The following is a 27173-nucleotide window of genomic DNA, read 5'->3' as shown; positions in this document are numbered from 1 at the left end:
GAGTCATCATAAGTACTGGAGAAGATCAGAAGTCTAGTATATAAATTGTATGAAGGACCCTACAAGAGACATCACTGGAGGAGACTTTTTATTTTACATATAAAACATACACACACATTTACCATATACAAGAGAACTATTGTAAAAATTGCGATTTTCATGCCCCCCACTACTTTATACTTCTGTCAAGCATTAGATCCCTACTATGTGTAAAAAGTGTTTGGGGATAGCTAGGTGGGAAAGAGTTGCATGCAATTCTTCAAATTGTACCACCTTCCTGCAGAGAGACTGAGCTTCTGATTAACTTAGATATTCTGCTGTAACAAATAACCTGCAGCTCTCCCTCAGGCTACCTATATTCTGATGGAAGAGTCAGGACACTTCAAATACAGGCTGAAATTCTCCATTTGTAACATCCACCAAAGAAATGCCAAAACCTGCTTCAGCAAATCTAAGGAAAAGTGTCTATATCCAGAGAAACTACCTTAAAAAAGCCTGGTAAAATTGCCTTTTCTTGTTAGCACAGCTGTACATTGCAGACTATGGATAACAGCTTCTACTACATCGTGCTTTACCAGATTTTTCTGTCCTTTAAGCTCAAATATCGAACTTCAAACATGTAGTAACGGCACTCTAACCATATTTCTTCAGGAGAGGAGCCAAGTTCTACATTCAGTTTGTAGAAAGAGCACACAGAGGAAATTTCACAGAGAAAACATTTAAAAAATTCACACTTCTCAAGCAATTTTAAGGGGCCTGTAAAAAACCAAATAAATTAAATATATATATATCTATCTCACACTGTCGTCCATATCTCACCATTACAACCAATTAAAGAATTTGTATCTACAAGATACTCTTACCTGGCCAGCGGACAGGAGTTACCCTCTCATGCTTGTTATCGTTCCACAACCCATTCCCTCATGGGAAGAGGAATTCCCTGAGAGAGCCAGGACATGCCAAGACAACTTGCCTAGAATGAGATGGCGCTGAACAACCCATCAGCTTGGATTAAAGCTAAAAAAACAGCGTTGTTTAAGAAACGATTGGGCAGCTTTTGTGTGGGGGTGGGACAGGATTACTGTATCCAAACTGGGTCTGAGCTATAATGGATTACCTGGAGAATCTGTGTCCTAACCCTTACTAACAGATGAGTTCAGTTTGAAATACACTACCAGGCTACACACACCTTGTTTAGTTGTATGACAAAAATTACCTTCACAGCTATTTACTGGAGTTCTTGAAATCAAGGAATGCTGCTGGGAGTACATCAACAGCATAAGACATATAGCAGCAGCCCTCTCCTGGCCAGGTCCTTTCTTTGCTTGTTCCTTTTTTCCCCTAACAGCAATTACCACCTAGCAGATACAATTATAACTTTATCCTCAGTCTCACAGTCTATTTAACATTCAAATCGTGTCATTCAATTAGTTTAATGTCAGGAACAGTCGTGTTCAAAAAATGGCAAGTAACAAGAAGTAGTGAGAGAATAGGATAAACCAGCAGCAAAAACTCAGCCCTTTGAGAATCACGTTCTATTGGAGGAAATTACAATGAAAACCCAATTCCCTTAAGGTTTACTACCAGCTCCTGAGGTGCACCAAGCAGTCCTAGAAATGTTATACATAAGGTTTTTATACCTGATCACTGTATTCACAGAGCTCATATCCAAGATATTAGACTATTTTTTTTGGCACATTGTATTGATTTTATAGTGGAAAGACTGAACAAGCAGACTTCTTATGCTGCAGTTCTCCAAGAAGCTTGCTTCTGTATTAAACAAGTTGAGCACACCCCCCCCCTCAAAAAAATTAGGATAGATTGCTGTAAGAGCATAGCTCACTACAAACCCACTGATCTTTATTTTTTAATGCTAAATTTGTAGATTGCTTGGTTAGACAACAAGTTCTGGGTTACCAGATGCCTTTCTGCTAGCCTGAAAATTGTTAAGTCTGACAGTACATATGTATTCCATCAATGATACAAAAGCATTTCACCAGCACATACAGAGAAACTTTCTTTGCTTGCTCTAGCTCACCAAATAATGATTTTTTTTCCCCAGGGTAATTAGACAAGAATGTACAAATATTACCAAAACTACTGTGTAACCCTCTATAAATAAAACACTGACATTCTCTACATATACCAACATTATCCCTTTTATCCACACACAAGCATATTATTTCCCAGAGCCCCTGGATTCCTCCACAGTTCATGTAAAGGTTAGGTCACATCACTGTTTCAATGTACTCATTTCACATCAGGGCAGATTTACATTTCATATTTAACAGACAATGGAATAGCACGACCCTTGGGGATCACAAAAAATGTCCCAAAAGCTCCCTGCAATTTTCAACAGATGTTGATTCAACATATTTTGTCAATGTAAATCCTCTTAGAGCTCAGCAACACATTCAGCAAAGGAAGAAAATCAAGACCAGCACACACACATTTCATATACAAGAATGGCCATTTTAAAGAAAACAGCTTATGGGAAATGCACAGTTGTGCAGCAAAGCAATAGGGTTGTAGACCACTAAAATTTAAACTGAGTTATTTTCTAAAAACATGTAAAGTTATATCTACTATTTTCCTAGCAACTCACTTGAAAGAACTTCAAGTTTGCAATCAGAGAGAAACAAGAAGTGATTGCACAGATGGAAAAACAAAAAAAACAAAAAAAACCAGGAGGCTGTTACCTTTTACTGTTCATAGTCAGCAAAAGCAAATACGATTTCACGTTTCCATGTGAAGACTGTAGTGCATTGGCACCAGTATAAACAGCCATATCTGAAATATCTGAAGCTAAAGCAATGTGTGTTTTAAAAGGGAAAAAACGTGAAGCTACAGGAGTCCGACAGGAGACAGGAGCCCAGGGATTTTTCTGCATGTGAAGTGCACCAAGAGCCTTTCCTTGCTCTCCTGTCATCCTAGTATGTTAGCTGATAAATGCTCCATAATTAGAAGACCCAAGTGGGGATGCCTGAAATCCATCTGACCTGAGGGAACAAGTTTAAAAACCTGACCCAGCTTTTAGTACGCCAGATACTCCTGTATTCTGTTTCTGTGTACTGGAAGAGGCTGGCAAAAGAAGACAGAAGAGACAGACTCAACTAAATTTGGTATTCAAATGTGGGATTAGAGAAAGGATATTTTGGGACATAGGAAGTACTCAAAAGAGGAAGGCAAAGAAAAAAAAATATTAAATTTAAATCAGATACTGGCGAAGGGAAAGGTCACAAGATATGCAAAAGCAGAGACCAAGAGGGAAGAAACATTATTCCTTTATGTTCCCTGTCTGTGCAGAGCTCTGTGCTTGAGGCATCTGTGGGATTGTGAGAACGGTCTGCAAAGAGTCACCAGTGGGACCACTTGGAACAGAGGCATCATCACTTCATTGCAGGCAATAGTAAAACACAAGTCACTGACCAACCAGTTAAACGAGTAAACACTCAAACTGCTTTTGCGGAAACTCTCTTCCAGTAAGCTATTCTGTTCAGGGAAAGATAAATCAATCTGATACTAATTACATCTAAAAACTGAAATTAATGACGTTATGGTAGGAAAAACCCAACTCTGAGAATCTATTTTTGGGGAACCCAGAAGCAGTTGGAGACACCATCTTGCTTGTTTCTTTGGTAGAAATTCGAATACAAGTTGAATAGTCCACTCTCATTCACATAAACCTTCTGACAACTAAGAGGAAAGAAAATTGTTGCTCTGGAATTTAACTATTGTTTTTGCATTTCTTCATGTGCCAGTGATAACAAGCACTGCCCTACCAAATTACCAGATATTAAAAATAGGAACACAGCAGTGGTGATACACCTGGCAATTTTGGTTTACCAAAGGCTCTGATTTCTTGTACAGCAACATATAATACAAAAATAACATCTAAATATTTTCTCAAAGAGCACAGGAGCTCATGAAGCATTGAAGAACTAGAAGGCATCCAGTGTTTTTGCAAGTATAGTGTCAGGATTAAGCTGTATCACAAAGGAAACTCTCATCTTGCACACAAATGCAGCATGCCGGAAGGAGAAAAGAGCTGTGAAAAAGAGCAGTGATGAACCAGCAAGGAGCTAGAAGCAATAGGAAATAAAGATGCTTCCTCACCACATCCAAGACTAGGACATAGCTGGGATTTGGCACTATCAGATCACTTTCCCTGTTCGCCGTCTCCAGCTCAACTCTTCAATACTGCAGCAGTATTTAGGTGGATAAAACCACAGCCCACGCCAAGCTGCTGCCTCCCAGGCTGCAGGCACACAGAAGGGCAAAGAAGATGCGACTGAACAAATCCGCCTCTTTTCAGTTCTCACCCAGGATATTTTACTGAAAGTACATCACAAAGCAATCAACTTTCCAGTTCTAGGTCAGAAATTTTTAATGAGCAATTAGCTCAGACACTCATTTTTGTTGGCACCAAACAGTATCTTAAGTCCCTAAATTAACAAAAGTTATTTCAATCTATTGAGTGGAGCTTCCAAGTCAGAATTAGTCACTCAGTTTTAGACCAGAGTTGTGCTCTTTGTGTGCAATTATACTCAATACCCAAAACATCCATCCTTCCTTAACCCAGAAATAGCTAGTTTTGTTAAAACTTTCAAATTTTTATGTCTGACAATAAAATCAAACATTTTTCAAAGGATTTGAAGACAAACACCCCAGCTTTAGAATTCCACACCCTAAAGTAGCACACACTGTATCGCAAATTCACTCACAGGAAAACATGAAACATCGAGGGGATGAAGGAACACAGAACAGGATTGCAGGCTAGATGCTGCAGTGCGAGTCAAGTCCATCTTGGGGAGACGCTGCTTTGTTTAGCCAAGGATACATCCCCTTCCGCCCAGTTTTTGGTTTAGGCATACATCCACATCCCCAAACAAGCAACCCTCCCTCAGCTTTGGGTAAAGCGTTAGAGTTAGCTTGCGCCTTCCCCTCTCTCAATGTCCAAAACTCTCAGCTGGTTAGGCCATAAAACTGCTCGTAGCTCTGCTCATCAGGAAATACTTCCCAAGCCTCATCCTTCACTCTGCCCTCCACACTTCATGCCGCTTAGTTAAGTTTGTTTAAAGGCAGAATTAGAAATCTATCCAAATACGCATAGGAAATTTCTTTGGTGCTGAGGTCTAACCAGTGAGTACTCTAAGTAAGAACAGTTGTCAAACTAGTACAGCGGTCAGAGTTATGGCACATTCCTGCCAATGTGAAAGTATTACTCCTGTGCTTTTTCCCAGCCTCGGAATACACGACTTCTGTACCCTCTCTGTAGCCTCCAGAAATCAGTAGTTTTTAGCAGCCTGACCAGAACTTCCATATTTTCATAACAGAAAATTATGTCACATGGTCATTCACCTACCTGAAGTCATTTACACACTGCAAGGACTGCATGGCAATTAGATCAGCTCCTCCTAGGTAATAAAAAACTTGAAATTCCTACCAGTGAAGTACTGCCTAATTTAGTATTTATTATACCACACCAAGCTTTAATTTCAACACAGTTAAAGCTTCTACATCCAGGCCTTTGAGAGTTGCCTTACATTTCTTGCTACGTACCAGCAACGCTGGTGGTTCTCCACCCTCAAAACATCTAAAAGTACCTGCAAATGAGCTCCAGCACATCAGACTACTCGGTTTAAGAGATTACTGTCCCCAGTCGCTAGTCTCATTCTCCTGGAAGAGGTTACACTACTCACAGGGCAGAGGATGAAGCAGCATACAGCAACTCTTCACCAGCAGCAGTTTACCTTACAGCATCTTACATTTAAGAGTTTAAAATGAAATTACAGGCAAAGATGGTAGGCTGGAATCTAGCAGTCACAGTAACCTTGAACCACAGTGATCTTTGCCACAACAACTCATCTCAGCTACCCATGGTATGAAAACCGCATTCACCAGGAATTGGCCAACACTAACCTGCAAGACTGAAGACCAAGCCTACCCATATGGATGCTTCTGAAATATATTTTTGCCTGACGTAATATTCTCATTTCAATGCACATACCGGTTATTTTCCAGCTTTAGCTGGGAAAGTTCTACTTCTTGTTCCCTAAGTGAAATAAGGTAAAAGGAGAGTGTCTTGGGAGTAGATGGTTATAGATGTCTTCCCATAAAAAGTCCTTAAGCACTTCCCTCATCTTTACTGTGTGATGAAAGCCCAAACATCAGCTATTTTTCTACTATGTGCAAGGCCAGCTATTCATCTCTAGCAGATTCAGGGTGATGAGCAAGAGCACCAGATAACACCAGAAGCAGAGAAAGCTCCATGATTAAATGACCACACACTTTCCCTTCTTGGAAGCATCTCTGGTATTTAAAAAAAAAAAACAAACACAACCAAAAACAAACAAACAAAACAAACCATGGTCTCAAAGCCACCTTACAACTATCTGAAGGAAAGTATGGCTTCTACTTCTCCCTCCCCTCCCCCATTCCAATGGACAACTTCTCCCCCAAAAAGTATTTCAACACAAGCAAGACAACAGCTGATATTTCAGAACTGCTATTTTAAGGTTTGCCTACAAGTGCTTATGTCTAGCTAGACAGATTCACTGCTCCTGGCAACCTGCTGACTTGATAGGAGGGACAAATACCTTGTTTCACAAGCCCAACATGCTATGTGGATTATGCTCCTTGCAACAAAAGGATGGAAAAAAAAAAACAACTGAACAGTGTTGAAAGCCTTGCAAGTACACTTGAGCTCCAACTTTATTCAGCAACAGGCCTGGAAAAACATCCTTCTAGATGAGGTAATGCTTAGTATTACATCCTGCAGACAAGCTCAGCATCTGGGCTTGCAAAGAAAAAGGCTGGGCTTCCCATGTTGTCAATCCTAACAGCAGTCTCTTGCTTGACTGAAATAAGAATCACAGTTCCTAAACAGCTGTTTCCTCAGACAGCAAGAGAGCAGCTGAAGCAGACTCAGGCCAGGCATGAACATAAAAACAGGCAACTAATTAATTAAAGTTGCAAAAGGCATACTGAGAGGCAGATTGTGCATTGAGAGACAGGCTACAATCACCCATTTAACTAAAATGAGATGGGTGTTAAGCAAGACAAAAATCTTCTTCAACCATCCAAAGCTGCTCCTTCACACATTTCCTTTGGGAAAGATTACAAGTGATGCCAATGCCATTTGTTGGATACATAGACGTAAAAACATTAGGGAAAAAGAAGCATTTGATGAAGAAGAGCACATTTGCTACATAAAATCATCTCAATTTTGGAACAATTCTCCACGCCCTACTGGCAAGGATTGCCTACAAAGTCCTCCTTCCTTCCTACATTTAGGTCAACCGGGCTGAGTCAAGCCCTCCATGAGCATCCCTTGCTTTCATAACTTTCTGTTCTAGAAGACAGACCTACAGCCAGGCATGCTTTTTCAGATCATTTGTTCTCTTGGGCTGATATGTTAACACTCATAAAGACAGAAAGTAACGAAATGAAAAAATAAGTCAAGTACAAGCAACTGGTGCTACACAAAACAGACCCTTTCCAAGGTCTTCTCTTGGAATATTTTATCTGGCTTACAAAAGTCTTCATGCATCTCTAATGCCAAATACTGCTCAAAAAAGTTCCACCACTATACTAATGAGGCACACAGACCGTACACGAGCATTACCTAGTATATCCTTAGGGAATACGCTGCTTTAAATGTGCTTGTTTGCACAACAGTTCAATAAAGTTAGCGTGGCTTGTGTTCCCATATATAAATATCCATTCTGCTTGGTTTAGCTTCGACTTTTACCAAATTGTTTCCATCTCTATATATGCAGGTCACCCAAATTGTTGTATAAACCAGAGAATTCTCCCCCAAATTATCCCCTCAATTCATAAACCAGGCCTTTAGATTCTGCATACAAGATCATAGTATCTCTTCACTAGTCCTAAAACTCAAATTTAGGCTTTTGAAGTTACTTAGCGCCTTCTTACCATAACCAGTAAAGCTGGCTGGCTCATTTCACCTGCATTTTGAGCTATTTCTACAGCTACACTTTCTGCTCCATCACAGGAGTGTAACATCCCCATTTTTGAATCACTGAGAATGCAAGTCAATGCTCAAACCAAAAGCTTCAGTGAAACAATCAAATTTACAGTCCATAAACTGATCATGCCAGTTATTTAAAAAATAATAATTATGTACATGTGAGTATGCAGGTGACAGTTCTTGAAACTTTGAAAGTGACATACAGTGTACGAAGAGTGAAGAAGCAACCCTCATAACTTTATTTTTACTATTAAAGAAAGTGATGTTATGTTGCTTAAATTACTAACTTCAAATTAATTACTAGCTAAAGAGTTCCACTCTGTAAATTGCTGGATGAAAAGGAGAAGATTTCTAGCACAGAGATGACACAAGGCAGGATTGTTTTTCTGAGCAGTATAACATACATCTGTTTGCAGAACATTAGCAAAACAAGGTGTAAATGACTTTCCTAAGAAAAACAAGAAATTTACCTTGACCTTGCTCTTCCTCATTCAAGAAAATAAAAACCAGTAACTAATATTATTTGCCTATAAGAGAAATATGTCCTTTACACAGATGGCAGTTCCTTGCTGGATTTGCAAAATTCTTTCTGCTCATGTAACACTGAACTATTGCTGTAGCTAGCAAAGAGCACAGTGGAAGGTAGGAAAAAAAAAATATACCCCTAGAAACAACGTCTCAAGTTATCACATCAAACCCATCTAACTCAAGCAGGAAAAAAGCAGGAAGCCAGCCCCTGTAAGGTTCAGCAGCCTAGGACTCTGCATTCCCAAATCACACATACACCAGCCCAAGAGAACGGACAGATGACTGGACAGTATAGGTGTGCAACTACTGCTGGCTGTGCTGGCACAGACCTCAAGGAGTATCAAAATGCTAGATTTTGCAAACACTGCTGGCATATATTCACAGAAAAGAATAAAATAGCCCCAAAGTTTCCGTTGACCTAAACACAGAATAATCTACTGGCATCAACATGAGTCTGAAAGTGGAGAAGCCTATCATTGATCAGCTTTACTTTCATCTCTAAGAGCTGACACCCAGAAAAAAAATAACCTCAGCAATACAAGCTAGGTGCACATACAGCAAATCCCAAGTGGCACTCATCTGTCTCCATTAGAAGCTCAGAAGACCATGTTCTTATGTTAACCGTATTTATATATTTGCCATCCATTTAATTACGATGCAAGTCAAACTCAACAGCCAGATTTAGTGGTACGGTACCACTCTTCCCTGATGGGCAAGAAGATTTACAGTAACTGTACCTTCTACCTCCATGCTAAACAGGTCTAGATAAGGGGATAAACTACTTGCAGCTGATCTAGCTCAGAAATTGCCTCAAACATTAAAACTTACTACTACTGCTTAACATGACTAATACTATTACTAAACCCCTATTACTACAATATGCTTCACTTTTACCATTTCCTTCCGCTTGCTTAGTTACTTCCTCTCAAGACCGTTCTCGCATCCCACAGGGGTGAGGACTGCCTTCTTCACTGAGCGAGGCTCTCTTTTGATCTACGCAAGACTGCATGTACACAGCAAGACCTCCTGGTTGCAAATTCAAAAAAAATTTATGCTTCAAATGAGAGGAGTTTAAGAGAGTTTTTACAAGTCTTAATGTGTCCCTATAGAAGCACGTAGCATAGCAATAACTGTTGATTTTTCAAGGTGTTCTCACAATTACAAAATAAAACTGGAAAGTGTCAAAGCAGCACAATCCTTTTGGAGGAAAACCAAAAGGAGAGAAGATGCACACATTTCAACTTACTCCCAGAGATCCCAAGGTAAAAGCACATCTATGAATAAATCTGGTTTGGATGCTCTTTTAGGCTCCCATCTGAGCACGACAAAATGAGATTCTAGAATCTGCTAATAACTTGCAAGCACCTGTGGCTTCTGGATAACAAAGGAAGACCAAAGGAAAGAGAAGTGTGAAAACCTATGCACAAACGCAACATGTCTATGTCTCAGCTTTGCCTAAACACCTGTGAGGAAGGCTGGAAGAGCCAAAATGCCAGTAACCCTTGTATCCTTCTTAACATGAAGGCTCTCAGTATCTTTATTAGGAGGAGACAAAAGGCTTACTTTACATTTTTCAGAGTTCTTAAGATCATACAGAAGGATTCATCTGGGATCTCTTGTGTGGAAAACAGGCAGTTAAACAACAAAACAATTATAAGTGCATAAAACCCAAGACAGAGTAATGCAAAGAGTTAAAATAATATGGGAAAATGCTGAACCTTGAACTTGGCAGTTCACAGTTTTAGCACTCAAGGGAAAAGATAAAAGACGTGCTTGTGTTGGGCTTTTTGACCAAATGGGGTTGTCCTTTAAGCAATCCCCAGAAGAAAACAAACCAAACAAACAAAACAAAACAAAAAAAACCCCCCACCACACCACCACAAAACACCACAATATTTGAGGCCTCAAACCACTGCACGATACAGTGAAAAGCAGTATATAAGTGACAGAAAAGTGAAAGCAGGAGAGAAACATGCAACAGAGAAGGACAACCTAGGCCCCCTGTTACAGACTGATGTTTTCCTTGATCAAATGACAGCACAGGCAGGACACAGTTGTGGAATTTAAACCCTCATCCCAAAGCAATTCCTAGGATGTTATCATGACTCAAACTCTAATAGACAGCACAATCACTCTTACTTGCTATCTTCTGTCCAGGACATGAGACATTCTTGTCCTCCTACCTCAAACTCCATCCCTAGGAACCTTCCTAACTTCTCATCATACTGTCATAAAAATCTGACTTCCGGAAACACTCTATGCGAATCACTCACAGAGAAATTAGTCTACTGCATGTATTCCAAAGATGCTACAAGCCACTTCAAAATGGTACACAAGAATAGTAAAGGCTTCCCATGTCACGGCTGCCATTAGTGATGTTACAGCTAACTCCATCTAACAGCCAGTTGCCACCAAAAATAAGCTGCACATTAGCATTCATCTGATCCTGCTCCAGCTGTGATTCAGGAAAGGAAACCGAGAGAGACTTAAATGTCTTATAGAAGAGCGATTTATCTTGTAACCCATCTTGGGGTCAGACCAACATGAGGCAGGGAGGAGACACACATAACCAATCCTTGGGAAGGAGGATGGACACCTTCAGCAGCAGCCAGCATCGGATCAGCTTAGACACTGTGAAGAACAACCCCACTGACGCTTATCCTGATCTCAGGTTGGGGTTGCCCATCTCCCCCATTGGAATACTGTAGGAAGAAGGATGCAGAACAACCTGTGTCAACTTTAGAAAACGTAATAACCAAATTCATGTCATCCTATTCACCATTGAACCAACGCAACTGTATGCAACAAGTAAGAATGAGGAGGTAGAAAGAAAACAGCCATTGCCTGGTTTTAACTGTTTAAAGTCAGATGAAGCACAATGTAGTGTCTAGTGCGCAGCAAGCCGAACTCATTAAATATAAATATAAGCCAGTTTCCAAGTTAGATTGTACACTTGTGCCTACACGTAGCATCACCTCACAATCTGCTGGTTTACATTTTTTCATTTATCCATATCCATAAATAACCCGAGTGGCCTATTTACTGGTTCTCAGACCTTAACACCAACCTCAGCAGCAGCAGACAATTAATTTCCCCTCAATGAGGGGCTAGAGTGGGGAGGGACTTCTGCCCGGGCTGGCACTGTACGCCGTTTTCCTCACAGATAAACACTTTTAAGTGCTTCAGACTTAAGCGGTGCCCTGGCATCACAAAAGAGGCCGACACCGCTGAGATGAATGCGATTTTTATTTCGCGTTTCATCAACCTGCCCTTGAATCGCCGTCGTGCCCGTTGCCCGGGGGCGCGTGCGCGGCGGCTGGGGGAGCCCGCGAAAGGTGGGGGGGGGGGGGGAGGGAGGAGGGAGAAAGGGGAAGGGGGGTTTTCGCCGCCCGCCGCTCACCTCGCGGGCGATCTGGTTGAGCGCATCGTCCTCCGCCGTCAGGCGCTCCCGGTTCGGCAGCCGCTTTCGCCCAGCCCCCTGCGTCCCCATAGCGGACCCGCTCCACCGCCGCTCCCGGCCCTCCCGCCGCCGCTGCCGCTGCCTCTGCCCCTCGCCGGCGCCGGCGTGAAGAGCCCGGCCGCCACCGCCCCCCGTCGCGCGCATGCGCCTCTGCCCCCGCTCTGAGGGGACGGACCGGGCGCCGCCTCACGCCCCTCACTAACCCACCCCCCCGAAAGCGGGAAGCGGGCAGGGGAGGGCGGGTCGCCCGATCCCCTCGCATCCCTTCCTCCGCAGCAGCCCCCTCAGCCGTGGGCAGCCCCGCCGCCGCGCTGGGGACCCTCTCCCCGCGGCACCCGCGCCCCTGGCCGGGCACAGCCCCGGGCTCCCCGGTTTTCGCAGCCCTCCGGCGACTTGCCCTCCGGAGGCCTCTTGTCCACAAAGCTGAAGAAAATTTCCCTGAAATCGGGGAAACGGACGTCACATCCTCACTAGCTATGAACCTGGGCGGTTTCTCTGCCACAAATACGGAGGGAGTGGGCCAGAAACCTGTCTCCTGCCCCGAACCCTCACCCGCCTCGTAGCCCCGTGGGATCCCTTCAACCATTAATTTTCATGTTAAGTGGATGTGATTAATTCTGGTGTCAACTACATCAGTGCTCAATTAATTCACATTGACAAGGAGCATGTATTCTCTGACATTCCTGCCACAGCCCTTGTACTTCAAATTTCACAATAATTCCTCAAATACGAGTTGTAAGTCTCTCAAGCTGAGGACACCGAGCAGGTTACACAGACGTCTGACAGAAAAAAGGGCTGCAAAACCCACCCGCCCCCTTACTGACAAAGACCAGCAAGCTGTACTTAATCTTTACGACTTAATTTTACCATGGATTCAAACTTGATAAAGGTAAAAGACAACGCCTGCCTGCTCAGGTCAGCCCAATGTTTATCTGGCAGTTCTCATGTACAACAACCAAGATTTGGGTCATCCTCAAATTCAAAACTGTGAAAAGCAGTTTAATATATCATCCCTTCCCATGAGGGCATGTATCAGAGCATAAAGCAATGGGTGGCTATATTAGGAAAAGAAAAAAACCTAGTTTTAGCAGAATCCCTTTCCCCAAGAGGGTACAGATGCCCTCCATCAGTCCCAGGCTGGTACTTGTTCTTCAGAAACTATTTAATTCTCACGTGTTGCTTTTTATATGAGTGACATCAAGGTGCCTATTTATAGCCAGTGCCTGCACTGAAGCGACTGTCTCCATGTGATCGCCCTCTGCTCCTCTGCAGCATGGTGCCTGCACAGCACCCGGCACCGCACGTGTCCGAACGTGGCAAGAGACCACGCAGACCTTGGAGGTGCAACCGTTGACTTCAGAGTAGATGAGCAATGGAGAGTTCCTAATGAAGTCTTCCTGATCAGCCACCCTGACAGGCAGGTCCCCTCCTCACAGCCCTGGGATCTGCAGCCTGAACAGGAATCCCTCAATTTTTGATGTTTTCTCCTGTTTAGCATCGCTTTCAAGAGGGAACTCGAAGCCCATCCTCTCCTTCACCCTGCCATCGCTCCAGCTCTCGTTCAATGTCTACGACGTTCTTAGAGCAGCCAAACACTCTTTTTTATTTTCAGACAGCATCTGGGCTGTGCGTGCACTCACCACTCATGTTACAGTTGTTTTGGGAACCATGGCTCTTCTGATGAGTGGGTAGTGGTATTGCATTGATACTGCCTCTTACGCCTGGGACTGTTTCTCTTTACAAGAAACAAACTATTATTTTGTCAGCAGAAGCTGATAGATGAGTTCCCCACCTTACTTGGGCATTAAAAACAGGTCACATCCTGAGATTTGGCATCAAGCTTACTCTGAACTCACACAAGTGGAAAAAAAAGCACCTGCACCGCAAGGCAGCACAGGGGCCTTAAAAGTGAGCTCTGACCCTGCTATGAAGGCAGAACCTTGCTGTGTCTGGCATTCCTAGATATCCTGCATGCTTCCCTTCTTCAGCCACCACAACTCCAACCTCACCTCCCCAAGACGTGGCTTAGCACTATCATCCTTTCAGGCTCTGCGTAACTTGTTCACTGAGCCCTTATCCTTGTATTTGCCCCTGCCCTTTGAGGAATTCTGGCTAAAGAGGCGGGGCAGTGCCTTATTTTTAGGTCCGTGTTGCCCAGGGATTTCAGCCACCTGTGCAGCTGCATCACTGTATCCATGCAAGGAATTTCCAGTTCAGTGGTGCAGTAAGATTTGCATCAGTGCTGTTTGCCTTACTGGCTGAAAGCCTTACAGAGGCTTGGCCTTACAGCCAAACTGAGGCTTGTGCTAGACAGGTTTATGTCTGAAAACCTACTGTTGAGAGGGCTTTGTGAAAAAGAGAGAAAGAAATTAAAAAAATAAAGCAGAGAGATTGGAAGAGAAGAATCTATTGGGTGACTGCAGTCAGATTTCAAATCACACATTGAACATGCGCTGCAGTGTCAGAAATTCTTCTTTCTTCTTGCATTCCAGACACATGTAGTAATTTTTTTCTTTTAATATAGTCAAAATAAGCCATCTTGTTGTAAAAATACTATACATACAGAATTTGTCCAAATAAATATGAAATAATGATTCAAACACGTTAGTTTTGTCTATGCTATGAAGTGCAGTGAGTGCAGCTGAAAATGAAATACTGAAATGTACATTTCTTATTTTAAGAAGCAACATGAAGTTGAGGCTCGTTTTGTCTTAGAGTCATAACTGTGATTAATGATACTCGGACAAGACTGAGTGTCCCGTGCCAGCTTCAAAGGGCTCTATTTTAAGAGCGTAGTACGTACCTCATTCTCCAATATCCTGTGTACAAGGAGGCCATTTGATGCAGAGCACACCCCAAAGATACAATTTTCCCTCTGTGCTGCTCTTAAACCAAACTGTCCTGTAAAACCTCACTCCTGAGAATCAGAACACGTCATCAGCTGTTAAAACTGCTGCTGATGTACTCAACAGACCACTTCTACATAATAAAAAGGATGATTTTATATTCCATGCAGCAAAATATGATTACATCTCTACTAGCGGCAAGCCCTGGGATAGGCAAATCCAGTGGCTAGCTGACGGTGTTAAAAGAAAACACAAGGGCACCTCTCTGCTCCACCACAAGATCACGGCATCTGCTAAATGAGAAATGAAGTCTGACAGCTTTAACAAGATGTCCATTAGTCCAAGGAGAGTGGAACACTTAAATACCTTGGAATATCTACACTTAGGGGGCCAATATTTCTTATTGTTAAGATAGGTGGAACAAGCAGAGCTCCATTAGCATTGTAACATTGTGCAAACATAACAGCAATGCTATCCAGCAGGGTCTGTGGATTTATTAATGGAAAAAAATTACATCACAGACAAGTATGTGCTGGCACTGGAATACTGCAGAGAAAATCACTGGTGCAACTAAAGGGCTTGTACTTTATTAGACCTCCTAAAGAGCCCAAGATGATCCTCTTCAGCAAATCAGACCTCCTGGGAAAAGCTTTCAGATGTTGTTGCCACATTTGAGCAGTGTCAAGACGGGACTCAGGAGACTGGTAGTGTCCATGCAGATTTTGTCCGGATGAGATTCATTACTGTTGCTTCATCTCTTCAAGTCAGCAGAGTCACTATTTGCATCAGCAGAGCTCTGGCACACTGGGAACCTTGCTTAGCTTCCTTGTGTCTAGCCTGGGGCTTGTAGTTTCACAGCGACTTACCACAGCAAAGCCGTAACTGATAACTGCCTTCCAAGGTGATCCAGAAAAGAGATCTATGAGCTTGGGTTGACCGAAAAGAATACAGTCCATAAAGTGGTAGGCTTCCAAGCCAAGATTTAGGAGGGATGGGAAAAAAAAATATCCCACAACAGCAGCAGATAATTATCTTGTTCCCTTTTTACTGACAGCAACTTACTTGCTATACCAAAGATGTGTTTTTTTTCTGAAGAGGGCTTATTTGTTGTCTTCATCTTGCCAAAACCCCTCAGTGACTTATTGGCCTCCTCTAGTCACCTTGGCATGTCATGAAAGACAGTTTTTCATCTCTAAATTTTTCACAGGTCACTGAAGATGCCACTTTGGGGGTCTTGAGGTCTCAGAACTGGATCCCTTTCAAGGTTGGGGAAGAATCTTCCTTTGGAGGGAGTTTTTCAAATGTTAAGCTTGGGGTTGATTTCATTTAATATTTTCATTAGCGCCCTGACACAAGTAGGACAGCACTAATGAAATACGCTGATGACACAGTGCTATGAAGCATCACCGATAAAGGAGGATAAAGTCATACAAGAATGGGAACAGGTTAAGGACTTGAGAAACAGGTGGAATTAAATCAAGCAGACAGCAAATAGCACATCAAGGACTAAATTCATGATCTCATCCACTGTAAACTATGGAAGAGGAGGAAGTTTTGGAGTGATAAACTGGTCACAGGTTGGTTGTGTGCCACCATCACAACACAAACACCAAAGAATTACATTCAATGTTAGAGCACTTCAGGTAAGGGTCTACCAATGCAAATATTTATACCATTGCACAATCATCCACAAGACCTTACCTAAAATGATGCCTGCAAGTCTGCTTTTCCACGTGAAGAACTCAAACTTGCATGGCTGTAGAGAGAAAAGCTCCTAGGATAAGCAGCAGGAGGACCTTTCCTGAAATGAGAAGGGTTTGGCTTGTCTAGCCAAAGGCAGAACAACTGCATCTCTTTTCTATAAGCTACTTTGGAGAAAAGGCATGGGGATGATGCTATGTAAAGCTTAGAGCCAAGTTAGCACAAAAGCATACAGCTAAACAGGCCGTATATAATTGTAGTTTGGAAATCAGAGGTTTCTTGCTAAAATTCTGGACATGCATCCAAAAGCACGTTTTGGGTAGCTGGCGTGAAGTATGTTAAGTCTGTGGTAAGCGCTAAACTGAGAGTCGGCCTGCCTTAACGAGCACTAGCCCAAACACTGTGGGCTCTCCACCCTGCCACAAAACTTGGGACACGAATATCCATCACAGCTGACACTGCAACAGCCCCAGAGAGGTTGTCCTGGCCCCATTGATCCTCCTGTTTGGAGGACGTAAGCCAGCCTTCACCAGACCAACACATGCAAGCTCTCCATTGCTGTGCCAGGCAGGGAACTTACCTGCAATTTGCGAACTGTCACCAAGCTCGCTCAAAACTGCCCATCTTGGGCTAAAAATGGGCACTCGCTCAACGCAGCCTCTGTGGACCTAATCTAATTAGCAGCAGACACGCCACAGCTCAGACTGTTTCAGCACAAAGCAAAGCGAAGCGAGCTCCACAGCAGCTGTAGTTGCAGGGAGCCAAACCTATCCTAGGCTGCTGAGCAGCAACCGATTGCCATGCCTGGCTCACAAAGACGGCCTGTTATGGTCTGCCGTTTGCTGTCTGTGCTCCTATCTGCTATTCCCAGCCTGCCACAGCACCACAGCGAGCTGCAAAATCTGGCTGTTTCTCCTCCTTTGGCTTCCCCTCTTGCTGTGTAAAAAAAGCTAAGTTTTAAGAGAGCCCGGGGCTGTTTTCAGAAGAACCTTCTAAAAATACACCACACATCTCTTCCACCTAGCCTAAACCCACTCACCATTTCGTACCTCAAGTCCTATGGGGATAAAATCCATTCCAGACTGTGGGATGCTTGGGTATTACAGTGGCAAGACCTGCATACCCCCGCCTTTTCTTCCCAGAGCCTGGGTGGAAGGCAGGCAAGAGATCAATATACATATTTAATTTGGGAATACAGCCTCTACATCTGTCCAAAAAAATAGTCTGAACTAGTTAGTCCTTCAGCCAGACAAAATCAGGATGGCTTCGGTGAAAACAGTGCATTACATCAGCTGAAGCAGCTGAGGAACTGGCTCTGCATCACTTTGGGATTTATATATCAAAGCATTCCTCCTGCCATTGTGCCGGTGTCCTCGCCCCGCTGACAGCATGTAGACACGAGAGCGAGGAATCATGTGGCCTTGCTACAAGGGCTCAACGCTGTCTGCTTATTTGATTTTCCACGTGGTTTGTCTGCTCCATGCTGTGTGGCCTCATCCACTCCCATCCCAAATGTTGCAGAGTTAAGCTGAGCCACATTTTCCAATCAAGCCCTCCAGGTTTTCTTAAACTCCAGTTGTTTTGGACTGCAGTAAAACATAGCCACAACACATGGTCTAAAAACAACCAATTGTTTGTAGCACACCAAGTGCTTGCACTAATTAGTCATACTGTTCCATAAAATGGCATATGAACATCATTTTGGAAAACTTATGTGAAACCACATCACAGTTTAACTCCCTCAGCTGGAATGGAAGAGGGGGAAGGAGATGCTGTTTGTTGTCTCTGTGGAAATCCATCCAGATTCATCCAAAGTGCAAATCAGAGGCAAAACTTCCCTTTTCTCAAGCACAGCAGAACTTAACCATGCTCTGCTTCTAACCATCTTCCACACTTGTCAGGGATGAGGTATTTTCCTGTCACCTATTTTACAGCAAAATGAAAAATTGCCACATCTCTTCTCAGGGAATGGTTCCAACCACTTAACATCAAACAGAAGAGCAGCTGTGTCTGATGTCTCACGGTTCTGCATGATGAACTGAAGCTGTGCATCACTACCCCATCTCCCATCACCTCTCCGGTCACCCACCTACACAGAACAGCAGCAAACCAGTGGTGTCAGCTAATAATTCCTGGTTTACCTAAAATAAGCCGTGCTGGTGCTAATGGATTTCAGATTCCAGCTGTGATAATCACTAGCAGGGCAGGAAGGCAGGTCATTATAGTTTCCTGAAATAAAGAAGTTTGCCTAAACCAGGAAGTGAAAGAAGATACTGGTACAAAACATTGGAGGAAACGGAGACAAAACACTTCAGAGGTTACAGTGTGTTAGAGTTGGTGCATCTGATTTTAAGTCATAACACATTTTTCTGGCATCCTAGCATTCCTGTTTTTCTGTGCACAGTGACGGATGAATGGCATGTGGGACTGACTCATCTGCCCAGCGTGCTTTCCCTGCCCTCTGCCTCTCCCTGCACCCCCAAGCCAATTCACCCGTTAGTTACTGCACCCCATCCCAGCCCTGCAGCAGTTATCGTGCTCTGCAATTTTCCTGTAGGCTTTTCCGCAGCATTAATTATTACATCTCTAAAACCCTTCTGATCTTTCCCTGTAGGAATGTAAAGGAATTAGCTCCTCTGTTCTCCATCAACAAAGAGTCAAAATGGTCAGGCAAGTGTTGTCAAATTCTCCAGCGTTTAGTTTTCCCTCTGATTGTAGAAATAATTAAAAGAAGAATTTTTTTCCCCAAACACAATGTGTTGCCACAGAACCCTTTCATTTCAGCTGCATGTAAAAATAAATAAATAAAGCACTGAATACCCCAAACTGGACAGAAAGCAAAATGTGTGCTTGCATCTAGAAACCACCAACTTCCATAGCTGGCTGAATGGCTTGTCAAGGACTGGGCTGGAAATAGATGCCAGAGGCAGGAACAGAACGGCCTCAGCCACAAGTGTCTGCTTTTCCTTTCTTTTGTCTTCTGCCTTTCCTAGCTGTGCATTTCCCTAAGGACAGATACTCACTATATAGCTACCTATTGCAGGGTTTCCAGTCTTAAACCATGTAGTAGGGCTGGGCACTGTTAGAAGGAGGCATCTCTCCAGGGATTGACAGACACCGCCTTTGTTGCCCAACCTCAATTTCTACAGAATTTTTCATCCTGACCTTGTAGCTGTGGTGGCAGAGGGGAAAGGCAGGAAAGAGACTTCTCTGCAGTGGCCTCTTTCAGGGCAGTTACTAGGTTAAGTTTCTGAAACATTCTGAGCGCATTAGTGGCTCAACTCAACTAATTAGAAATTCCCAAAATAATTTTTAATACATTTTTCAGTTATAAAAGGAGTTGCTCTAGGTAACAGCAGATAATGATCCCCCCCTCCCCCCCCGAGGCATCTTCGTTCCTTCCTAGTTTATTGGTAATAGATGACTCATTTCAGCTCTGCGTAACGGAATGACTGCTTTACTACTCTTCCAGCAGTGGGTGACATTAAATGAGGTTGCTCAGGCTCATACTGATGAAATAATTTCTATTCTTGTGCCTTTATGGACCATGCCTGTAACACCCAGTCCATGAGACTGAAAACCAGCCAAATATTTAGACGTGACCTGAAAAAAGCAAGACTACGATGTGGCCACTGGCCTGCTGCAAAGCATGGAGAGGCAAAACCCATCATAAAAAGCCCTATGAACATGTCTGTACTGTACATCCAAAAGCTGGGTGGGGACTTCAGGGAAAATAAAATTATATTCACACCCACACGAGCTTTCCAAGTCTGTGCTAGACAGCATTACTTAAATATTTCTCTTTCCAAGCACCTGCAAAACATTTTCAGTTGCATTTGTTACAACTGTCTTGCAAACACAGACAGATGAAACACTTCTGTGGGAGATTACTGAGCTGGGAGCAACCTTTGGCTGTCAGTGATCTCCTCTATAGCCCTTCGCGTAGAAAGGTACCGCCTACAGCCATGTTTGGCCTAGTTTCCTAAGGGAACATGTGTGACCACTCTGTAAGCGTGCACCCGTCCTAGACTAATAGCTTAAGCCAGCTGACCAGTTGCCACCAAGTTTATCGGAGAGGTCAAGGTCCATCGCAAACACGAGATCCCCACTGGCAAAAAAGCAGCACACAGAGCTCATGGTAGGCACCGGACCATGCACGAGGAAGAGAGTGTTTAAGTGCTTTGATCATGTAAAACACTGCAAAACCTGCACCTTGTTAGATAATGATGTCTCTTATTTCACAGAACCATTTCCTTCATTTCCATACCCTTCAGGAGCTGGCTCTCCCTTTGAAGTCAGGTACCCAAGCTAGAGCCAAAAGTCTCTGCATCGCAGCTCTCTTGGCAAGGTGGGCTGGACTCGTGGAGGGGTGTCCTCCTGGCCAAGCTCTGCTGAGTATAAGTGAACATGAAGTTTGGGATAAGCAAAATGTTCGGTGCATATATTTTCACTAGAGAAAGCCACATGCACCTTTCACAAAAGCCGCAATTTACTTATTAAACATATGGCAAGAACAACTCCATGCATTAAAAGGGAACACTGACTACTTTTCATATCTTTCCACCCCACCTCCAGCACCCTCAGCAGGGGCTGTTCATAGCAACTCTTAAACAAGTTTTTGAGAAATCCCCTATAAATCGCAAGGGATTGTAGCTAGCAGGTAACCAGTGTGGGTAGGCAACTGCCTGCAACAGTCTCTAGCCTCTAGCATGGCTCCTCTCAAGAGTAAGGAGGTGTGTGGCAGACGTTTCCCACCTCAGCACATCCCTATGCTTCAAGGCTGTTTATTGTGACCCGTTAAGTGTAATTTCAAAGGTGCAAACAATCTGTCTTTTCAAACAGGTAGCAGGCAATGCTATAGGAAAACCTTTCTTGTGGTTCACACTTGTATTCTTTTTGTAATTTAATCCCACTATACTTAAAATGTTTATTGTATTCAGTAGTTATTGTCCCTCCTCGGTCTTTAGCACATGCTAATGTTCACCATCCCTTATCATCTGGGAGCCATTAATATTAAGCTTGTTTAATGTTTCTGAGCCAATCTCTGGAGCGTTTTAGCAATGTTAATAATTAATACAGGAAGACTAGCGTTTTAGAAACCTGAAGCAGTTCATGGCAGGCTTGGTTTTGAGCCTCAGTGTAAATGATGTGTTCATCATTACAACTCCACCTATGCTCAAAATATTTCTTAACTCTCTATCAGTGCAACAGTGAGAAGCCCAATCTCTTTTCATTAGCAAAGGCACAATCCTTCCTCCCCTCGAAACTGACAAAATGATCTTTTAATGCTCCATTGCAGTGGTGACAAACCGTGCCTGTATCATCACAAGTGGGCTACCATGGGTCTTTGCGCTACCATGGATCTTCGGGCTTCAGCAGATGGACTTTGCATCAGTTCATGACATTACTGCAGGCACAGAAAAGGAGAAAAAACAAAGGCCAGGATGCCTAGAAAAAGCATTTCCATTCCAAGCTAGGCCTCTGTGATTAACTTCTTACCCATGTTTTCTATGAGAATCATCATGCAAACAAGGGATTACTGTTTAACAGCACAGGTACAGCGAACAGTTTTGAGAACATAATTTATTGTGACCTCTGGATGGACCAATTACTTTGAATTCATTTTGCTTACTGTGGTTTCAGATGTTTCTTCTTGAAACAAATAGGCTTTTAAAAATAGAAAAGCCCCAGCTTATTTCTGAGGCTTTGTATCTGCTGGCCACCGACAAGGGCCAGGCTGGCTTGCTCAGCATGCCCACCTCTCTCAAAGCTGGCCAGGGGCTCCCCGGACCAACATTTCACAGCCCTGCTCAAATGAGCACAGTGAGGAGCAAGAGCAGGGTCAGAGCCACAGGTGGAGTCTGATCAGTGAGCTCATTTATAGCAATACCAGCTAAACCAAAATAGTTATACCCCAAAAGCAAGGCATGCTATATATACTTGCACTCAAGTGACTGGTTCCTTTGAAGCTGGCGGTGCAGAGAGACAAGTTGTCTGTCCTACAGCTGGTCCAGGAGCCAAAATCACTTAGGCAAGGTCATAATGAAAGCCACATTTCTATGACCATTCATTCTGGGCTCTGCATGCCCATTGCCAGCTATCTAAATCTGACCATAACCTCACTTCTGTCCAGCTAGCCAGAGCTCACAATAGACCCAGTGTTGGCTTTGCAACAGCATCAAGACAATGGGCAACGCTCTCGGAAAGCCTGGCAATACAGAGGCAGCCCATCGAAGCCTATATATAGAGCAGTTTGCAGCAGCAGAGGGTTTACATCAGGTCAGCAGTGGCCTGTGGCCACTGTGGGCTTTCAGCATAGCCCGGAGCCCTAAAGCCACCAGACCATGGCACAGGACAACAGCAGGATTCAGACACTATCAAATACACACACCATACTTTCTAGAATGCCTGCATAGATATGCACGTGCATCGTAGATATGCAGCTTTCTGAAAAATCAAACAAGGATTTCCAGGCCACTGTATCTCATATTCATACTGCTCTATCCCTGTTGTGGCAACCTCAGTCTGGACAGGTGTAACTTTAAAGCAGCTCTAGCAAATCCTGGATCTGTGGTTTAGGCCAGAAAAGTTTCACAAAGCCCTTCCGATGTAAAACACATTTTTTCTGCTCCTCCACATACCCCAGCAGCAGCAAGAAAAAAACCCAAAAGCCACTTATGCTTTCAGACATTTTCTTCAGAGACCAAGAGGCAAGGCAGACAGCAGTCCTCATGGTATAATCCTGGCAGCTGAAACATGCTACAGTATCTGTGGCTGTTCTTTGTCAAACCAGCCAAATTCCAGAGTGAGGTCACAGCCACCTGTCCCCATGCGAAATGGTACAGCGGCGCTGCGATGTGAGCAGAAAACAAGAACCTGGAGGTACCCAAGCAAGCAGCACAAACAGTGCTCAGCTGAGCAGGGCTGCCAAGACCACAGCCATACTCTTGAAACATGCTAAATAAGAAGAAATGGGAGCATTTTGGATGAAAACTGACCGATCGGGAACAACTTCACAGTATTCGGGGATCTCCAGTGTCCAAAAATGCCAAAGCTGAGGCTAAGCAGTTAACAACTTCTGAGCAACACAAGGTCTTAGTGTTGGTTCAGCAGTGTGGGAGCCTCGATGGAGATCAGACCTCGTACACGGGGCTGCCTGCACAGAGCACACCAAGGAGCACAGGTAAACCGAGTGGACAAGCCAAGGGGAGTGGGAGAAACAAGTGAGGAGAGACAAAATAACTCTTCCCACAGGCAGACAGCAGGCAAGTGGCAAAGCTGAGGTTTTAGTTTTTCTTTTCAGATCAGGGTAGTGCCCTTATTACTGGATCCTGCTGCCTTTTCTACCCAACTGCTCTTCCTTAAGCAAGGGTTGATTTACAGTGCTTATATCGATGAGCTAATGCTTCCTCACAACAGAGTCAGGAGGTACCAAGTGCTACACAACCACTGAAAAAGAGCCCTCCAGGAGCTCCCAAACTGCTCTAGAAAGATCTGTGTCCTTGTGCCTCCTTTTACTCAGAGAAAGAGGGAAGGAGAGGCAACCTGCCCAAAGTTACATAGCAGGCAGAGCCAGAAATACAAGATTATTGGAATTATTCTTGCATGTTTACTCCAGTTGTTTTATTTTGACCTGTTCTGGCGTTCCTGTGCACTACCGAAATGTCACCATTTCCTTCACAGTCAAAAATCAAAGAAAAAGGCTGAGGTGGAGCAGTGGCAGAAGGTCTACAAGGGGGTTCCAGGTGCTCACATCATGCATTGCTGGGCTGGAGTATTTGATCCATACCACCACCCCTGCGGCCAGACTTGTCCTGCAAATTCTTGTAGCATAATTACATCAGGCAAGCATAAAAGTAAATGCAATCTCTAACCTCAGAAAAACAACCAATGCCCAGGTTTTTACCAATAAATTTTATTTCTGGTAAGGAACCCTTCACTGCACCAGCACAGGTGAGCAAGGTGCATCCCTAGCTCCATGCAGGTTACACCGAGTGCTCTACCAATCCAGTTTGGATGGAGCCACAGTCTTTATTTGCAAACCAGTCACTGCCGAAGGGGGTCTTATCCTGAGCATCCAGGACAGCAAGATATTCGCACGCTCTGGAAGCAGGCAAGCAGACCAAGACACTGTGCAAAAAAGCTCTGGCTTCCTGACGTTGCAACAGCGTTTATCACAAAGGTTCACATCCCGGTCCTTGGGAGAACAGAGCTCACCCAAAGAAAAGCTGGCTGTCCAGATGCAGTTCTGGCAGGAGACCTCAGTCCATCTCTTTCCTCACCCTCACTGACTGGTGGCTTTTTGGTTGCCTAGTTCAGAAATGATACTCCGGAGCGGACATCCCTGTTGGCTTACATTGTAGATAAGCTGTGCCCTCTAGTGGGGTCTGCCTCACCAAAAGCAGGAGAAGAGCCCGCCCCAGCCCCGGCTCCAGAGGGCTCCGGAGGGCATTTACACCAGCCAGGCTATAGCGCTTTGTGTGGGCATCTCATTTACAGCATCTCCTTTTATAAAAGCCCTTAACAAAGGCATCTGAGACATAACACCTGCTCGGGCAGATGAGATTGGTATGAAAATAACAGAGCACGAGATGAGAGCTTATTGCAGCAGCGCAAATTGGAAACGAAGCTTGTTTTAGCAGCTACAAAGCAATCCTTTCATAAGGCTTCAAAGCCTTCCAACCAAGACAGCGAGCCTCATTTTCTACTAACAATTAGACGCTTAGTTTAGGTGCATGATGTTACCATAGCTTGTAGGTCCAAAGCAGTGGGTAAACGGGAGCAGACTGCCTTTCAGCATCACTCACTGCTGTGGGTCATATGCTCAAATAGCATTATAAGCACAAGATCCTTGCAGATGGGGTACATACCTCCAAAGATTAAACTGAATTTTGATGGTCATCTGCATTCCCTGGGCCAATAAGCATCCTAAATGTACTGGTACAAGCAGGCTTTGTCAGAGGTCTACCAGGTTTATGTTCACAATGGGAAATGTCCTGCAGCAATCCCAGCCTAAGGTATTTATGCCCCCCAGCCCTTCCCAAACCCTGAAACACCTTTCTACCCTTCTGCTGTGCCAACATGGCTGTTCACAGGGTCACACACAGACTCCCGCTTAAGAACCAATCTACTCAAAGCCCTGGAAGAAAATAAGGCTTTAATTCAGCTCATTTCACAGCACAGCCTTGTGAAACAGGTTATGGGAAAGGGATGGGAACACCTGAACTGCTTCTGTGCTGAAAAAATTGTACCAGCCTCAGACGGTTTGGGTTTTCATAGAGTTGTTAGGAATATCTTCAAAGGATCCTCAAATCCTCTTCTAGCCTCTGCAGAGCTGATGGGAAGGGACCTGGGAAGGCAACACTTTCCTTCCTTTTGGCAAAAAAGCTGCAGGTAAGATCAGCTCTCAGGCCGGAGGCGTACACGGGTATGCTCAAGCCAATCTTGCTGTGACAGTGCAAATCTGTGCATGGACACATTCCCAAACGAAGGGAAACACTTTCATTTGGCTTGCAGACCAAAACCTGTCATGCTGATCCCACTTGGTGGGGGCACTGCTCCCGTATGACATCGGTGCAACTCCCGGGCATCTGTACATGGCATTTCATCTTAGAAATGGGAAGTAATCTAGCCACAGCAGTCAGGCCTTGGAAGTCACAAGACATTCTTCATTTCAAAACTGGGGTAAGAATTTTTTAAGCTTGCTTGTAGGACTTCTGCTTTTCACCCTGCTCCCTATAACCATTAGGGATGGATATTGTAAAGTCTGTTTCAATTAAAAAAAATTTAGGAGTTGTTACTTGAAGGAAAGACACTGACTATCATCAGATGAGTGACAGAAATACAAAAACTATCATCTTTATTTAGATTTTTAATTATCAGATCTTCCTGTGTTCACTCCAGACCTGTTATCGCAATGCATTAACATGCTGTGATCTCTCTCTCGAGATACTAGAGCTTGAACAAGAGCAGCCTTCTCCAAAGCACCAAGCCCCAGCTGCCTGTGGTAACTAGCTATTACCTTAATTAAAAGGCAGTAAAAGCCCAAGTGCTCAGCTTTTGCTCACTTTGCACCTCCCCAGTTCATCTGCTGAAGCACTTTGCAAGAGAAGCGGGTGTGCTCTCTCCTGCCAGCTGGTAAACCAGCCATGCTCCTGAAAACGAATCGCTTCAGCAATCCCAGGCCCAAGTTATCCGAGTCCTCACCTTGGCACTCGACCAAAGCCACGTCTAATGTGCATCAGCAGAAATTGCTGTATTATAAAAACCCAGAGAAGGCCAGATCCCTGGCACGCTGTGGCTCTGGCTGGCCCCGCACCCAGCCCTCCCTGGTCCTCAAACCCCCCACAGCGGGGTGTGAGCTGCTTTTGCTCCCCGTGCCCCTGGTAGCCAGGCTGGCCTTGGACCCCTGAGGCATGGGGAAAAACCCACCCACCCATTCATCCATTCGTCCATCCACCCACTGCCAAACCCCAGCATGGGAAGTGAGGAGGGAGGGAGGGAGGGAGGGGGTGCAGTGGGGCATGGCCACTGGCTCCGCTCGACATGACGGCCGTCCTGTTGTCCCGCCTTGCCCGGCTCAATGGTGGGTCTAAGGTTCACTGATCTCTGGTTGCCTCTTACCTTTGACACAGCTCCCCAGGAG

General features: G+C 44.1%; 1 protein-coding gene across 33 annotated transcripts in view; it reads right to left on the bottom strand.

Moving 5' to 3' along the window:
* The window catches only part of LRRFIP1 (LRR binding FLII interacting protein 1), a 119935-nt gene extending 107862 nt beyond the window's left edge, over positions 1-12073 (bottom strand). For 28 of the 33 annotated variants that reach the window (XM_052793753.1, XM_052793755.1, XM_052793754.1 and 25 more), the window contains exon 1: positions 11922-12073. In XM_052793753.1, the coding sequence (XP_052649713.1) occupies positions 11922-12011 (90 nt within the window). In that variant the 5' untranslated portion in view covers positions 12012-12073. Of the gene's footprint in view, positions 1-863; positions 985-11921 lie in introns of those variants that run through there. The other 5 variants (XM_052793731.1, XM_052793733.1, XM_052793736.1 and 2 more) reach the window with 3 other exon arrangements.
* Between the last annotated feature and the right edge of the window lie 15100 nt (positions 12074-27173).

This window comes from Harpia harpyja, chromosome 7, assembly GCF_026419915.1.
Source record: "Harpia harpyja isolate bHarHar1 chromosome 7, bHarHar1 primary haplotype, whole genome shotgun sequence".
In the NCBI taxonomy this organism is placed as follows: Eukaryota; Metazoa; Chordata; class Aves; order Accipitriformes; family Accipitridae; genus Harpia; species Harpia harpyja.
This window is presented reverse-complemented; position numbering and strand designations above follow the sequence as displayed.